Source organism: Saprolegnia parasitica, assembly GCF_000151545.1.
Source record: "Saprolegnia parasitica CBS 223.65 unplaced genomic scaffold supercont2.122, whole genome shotgun sequence".
Lineage (NCBI taxonomy): Eukaryota > Oomycota > Saprolegniomycetes > Saprolegniales > Saprolegniaceae > Saprolegnia > Saprolegnia parasitica.
Genome location: NW_012156516.1, coordinates 77,648 through 82,145, shown reverse-complemented (window position 1 = coordinate 82,145; position 4,498 = coordinate 77,648). Strand labels below are relative to the sequence as shown.

General features: G+C 57.0%; 1 protein-coding gene across 1 annotated transcript; it reads right to left on the bottom strand.

Moving 5' to 3' along the window:
* Positions 1-1,526: 1,526 nt before the first annotated feature.
* Positions 1,527-2,011, bottom strand: SPRG_14287 (hypothetical protein; the record flags this gene model as incomplete). The annotated part of the gene is made up of 2 exons (XM_012353399.1): positions 1,527-1,683; positions 1,749-2,011. 2 exons carry the CDS (start codon positions 2,009-2,011, stop codon positions 1,527-1,529), a joined length of 420 nt encoding a protein of 139 aa, XP_012208789.1.
* Between the last annotated feature and the right edge of the window lie 2,487 nt (positions 2,012-4,498).

Here is a 4,498-nt window from a genome sequence, read left to right as displayed (position 1 = left end):
AGTGGATGCCGGCGGGAAAGACTTGTCGTGCACTGAGTAATTGCTCTAGCGCGTACGACAGCTGCGTCTTGCCGACGGTGGGCTGGACGTTGTTGCTCAAGTGACACCTGACGGCGCTGCAACGGCAGTGTGCTGCAATTGCTCGACTATTAACATCGGTGCATTCGGTGGCGATGACACCTGCCGACGTTACGACGTCACGGTGCCACTAAACTTTAGGCCGACACAACGGTGTCCATGACGAACGCGATGGCCGGCGATGTGTCACGCCTCAACGATGCCCGGCGAAGGCGACGCCCGGTTGTGAGACGTACGTGAGTCGACGCCTACGTCGATGCCGCGACGACGCCGTGACGCTCAAAATCACCGATCACGGTGATGCCAGACGTCGACACCGAAGTGTTCCGTGCGACAAAAAGACGAACGATGGCTGTCGACGTCGATGCCTGAAGATGGCCGTGTCCAACGTCGACGCGCCTGCCTCACTCGCAACGACTACATACCGCGACTACTCGTTGCTCGTGACGTCGACGCTCCTGCCCAGTCGCCGCGTTGTCGAAGTCGATGCTCGATGATGGTAGTGTCGAACGCCGACGCGACAACGCAAACACTCCCAGGGCGGTCGACGATGTGCTTGCACACGCTTGCAACAACACCGTTCGCGACAGCTCTTTTGAAGTCGACGCGCCCGCGCAACCCACGGGCGCAGCCAGCACCGGACGCCCAGACGACGCCGCACACGATGTTCGACCTCTGATCTTCAAGCGTCTGCTGCAACCCGTGGCACACTCCGACGACGATGACACCGATCTCGAATGCTTCCACGCCGGTGAGACCGGTCTCGACTGCTCCCACGATGGTGACTGCATGGCAAGCTACGACGCCGTTTCCAACGAACTACAACACGCCGACGATGTCTCTACGCGACGACATACAAGAGGTCGAAGCCGACTGCCACGACATCGATGCGACGCCATTGAGACGCCAACTACCGCGACGCCGATTGCTTGTACGTCGACAGCCGCGACATCGATAAAATGCCGATGCGACATCGGCAGCCACGGCTCGGGCACCGCGGTCACGACGTCGACACCGACTTGTTGACCATGCGGGGCGTGTGGCAATTTGAGTTGTGATGGACCGAGACCCGCACCAGCCCGATGGGACACCCACGAGTGTGATTTTAGTGAGAATCTAGCTCACATTTCATTGAAGCGATACACTTTACGGCTGCGACACGGACCTCTCTACGTCCTTCCACTCGGCTGCTACCGATCGACCGCTGCGGCCCTCGTTCTTGGTACCAGTTACGATGGCGTCTATGCACCTCTGCTCCATGTCTAGGCACCCACTCTTCTCCAGCTTCCTCCTCCCCAGCTTGCACTTTTCCAGCTTCCCCTCTTTGTCCAGCCGGCACCCATCCAGAAGACAACGCCCCTTTGTGCATTGCAATTTCGACGATGCAAGACTCAAGTCGAGGTTCATAAATAATACTAGCATTGAAGCGTTTAGCTATCTGCGTCGTCTTACTCGTCGTTGAACACGTCGTTGTCGTCTGTCACGTCGAGCGGCGCTGGAGCAAAGCCAAGCCGCGAAAGAACTTGCGCAGCGGCGTTGAGATGGTTCAAGTACGCGGGGATGACATCCTCTACCACGAAGTTGCAGATGAGCAACGCTGTCACCCTACATCAAGGTCACGGCACGAGGTATGAGGTATGACCCTCTCCGCAGCAAAAAGGTTCCCGCACGTATCCGTCAAGACGATGAGCACGCAGGCGCCGTAGGTGGGGACGTCGTCGGTGTCGCCGCTCGTCGCCACGGCGATGTCGTCGTAGATGTCGTCGGTGTCGTCGGACGTCGTCGCGGGGCTGTAGCCGTCTTCGTCTTCTTTTTTGGACCAACAAACGCATAGCACGATCATCCAGAGTGTCAAGGCCGCCATGTTGGCGACCCGCCGAGGCAGAAGATGGAGCGCGACCGAGATGGCCACCGGCCCGAGGACGATCGCCATGCGCCCGATAAGGCAGCCATGCATGGAGGTAAAGGCTCGGACGAGGAGTGGTGCTTCTCCGTGGCGCATGATGAGGTCGGAGGTCCGCGCGGTCGATCGGCAATCGCAATACAATAAATAAAAACAATGACTGCCTGTAGTTTAAATCGGATATTTTATATATACATAGTCATTGTATGTGTCTACATTACAATTCAAAGATTGGCGATGGTGCTCGCGGATTCGCATCACGACCGGATACTCGGCGTTGGTGCAAGCTCATTGGCTCGATTTAATTCTTTCGACCAATAGCATTGGAGCAGACGCGTCGTCGCAGTCGTTTGGTTCCGAGCATGGGCGGGCACATGCACAAGAAGTGGTGTGGACGCGCGCCACGACGCGACGAGCAGCTGCTCCAAGAGGCAGAGCGCGCTGCCTTCCGCGAGAAGCGGACCTTGACGGCCGCGTCGAGGCGCTCAAGAAGACCAAGCCGACGCCGCTGGCCATCGACCTCTTTGCGCCCGACGAGACTGCGCCGCCGCCAGTCGCCAGCACCAAGAAGTATTCATACGAAGGCATCGCCCGCGGCGGCGCGCTGAGCCCGGTCCACTGCCAGATAGGCCGACGCAAGCCGCCCTAGCAAGCCTGCCCTACAGCAGAGCCAAGACTACAACGTCGCCACCATGGCTGCCATCGTGGGCCGACCCACGGCGCTCATGGCCACCGCCAACGATACGCGGGTATCTGACGCGCTCGACTTTGCCGGTAATACATTTACTAGGAACACGAAGCTCAAGAAGACAAAGACAGCCGATTCATCGTCGTCTTCCTCTATTCGCCTCGAGCAGCTTCGAGGCGAGCGCGCCGAGCGCAAGGCCGCCGAGCAGCGCCGACTCGAGACGCTCCTTCGGCGCTAACACAGAGCTACTCCTTGTAGATTTATATATGAAAGCAAAAAGCAAACAACAGTCCTATCCATTGGGTCGTCCACTTGCGCACGCCAGCTTCGCACGCCACAGCTGTGTAGGACTTGGCGGCAGAATCTTGGGGCAGCGGCGTCGTGAGGTCGAGTCACGCTCTCTACATTTCGCATCCATTTGTGATCTGGAAAACTACGAAAGTATCTGGTGCGAAAACAATGAACTACTACAAGAGAAGACCTGTCATCCCGAGAGTGTATCGCACGAATGATGTGTTGGTCCACACGCTTTGGCAAAAAAGGTCCTTCAACTTGAAGGCAATTGCAAGGACGAGGTACTAAAGATGACCGACAAAGACACACTCGAAAGTGAGCAGTTTGACGTTTTGAGCTGCGTTCACACGCTTCGCGCGCGTGCACCGTCAGTGTCTGGCTTGCAGGCAAAGTACAGCTCTCGGCCTGACGCGACGTATGGTAGCGCGGAACCAGTCTTGCGCGAGCCAGAGCGCCAACACCAAAAAGACCAAAACACGACCAGGACCCAAACTGCAATAGTTTAGATTTCAGATCGACAAACCTCACGCCTGGCGCAGCGGTGCATAGCCAAAATGTAAGAAATATTGGAAAATACTGGGATCATTGCCATGGTCGTGAGCACACAGGTGATCACACCAAACTTCCGCCGGCAGCGAGCCTGTCGCTCGGTATCGCCTGCAATCCGATCTGTGCTCGCGCTGCCAACGAGTGGAGCTTCCAGCTTTTGGTAGTCATGATCTTTGGCTGCGCGTCCATGGCGCAGACGCGAGATTGGCACGGGTGTCTTTTCTTGACGGCGTCGTCTTTTACTACTACGATGAACCTAGCTGCGGATATATACATTAGAGAATGGGGGAAATCTTGCAGCATCCCAGCACAGTTATGTACGCACTCCCAACCGTGCGCTCTGTCCAAACGAGCAAGTCATTGCGCACTCCTTTTTCATATTTTCCCACTTGTCTCATTCAATGGCATCGCTTTGCGTCCGAGGCGCTGCGGCCCGTGCTTCTCAGTATCGTGCGCCCGCATCGACGCGCCGACTCGTTCCAGGACAAGCGGCGCGTGCTCGACGCCCTCGAGTGTCTTTTGGCTCTGCCCAGCGACGAGGACGTCGTGGCCACTGCGCGCGGCGTGTTGTTTGACGTCGACGGCCGACTGCGCACCCTTGGCTACATGCTCGTGGCCTCGGGTGCCGAGACCGCGCTGGCCCAATTAGCACTGGATACGCTGGGCGACGCCACCGAAGCCGCCGTCGCTGGTGCCGTTGTGGCACATGAGAGCGCTCTCGACACGACGCCGGTTATAAAGCTACTCCTCGACGAGACAACGACACTGGCACTAACGCTCACATTTGCACTGCTGTGTAAGAGTAACTCGCTATTTGCGCATATATCAACGTGTTCCGCGTTATCTTCCTTACAAAGTCTTCGCATATTGTCGCGAAAGTACCGAAGCGTTCTCAAGTTGGCTCTGGGTCGATTTGCTATCTCTTTTTCGATTGTTGATGTCGATTGACGTCTTCATCGTCACTTGGGCTCACGCTAGTTATAAAT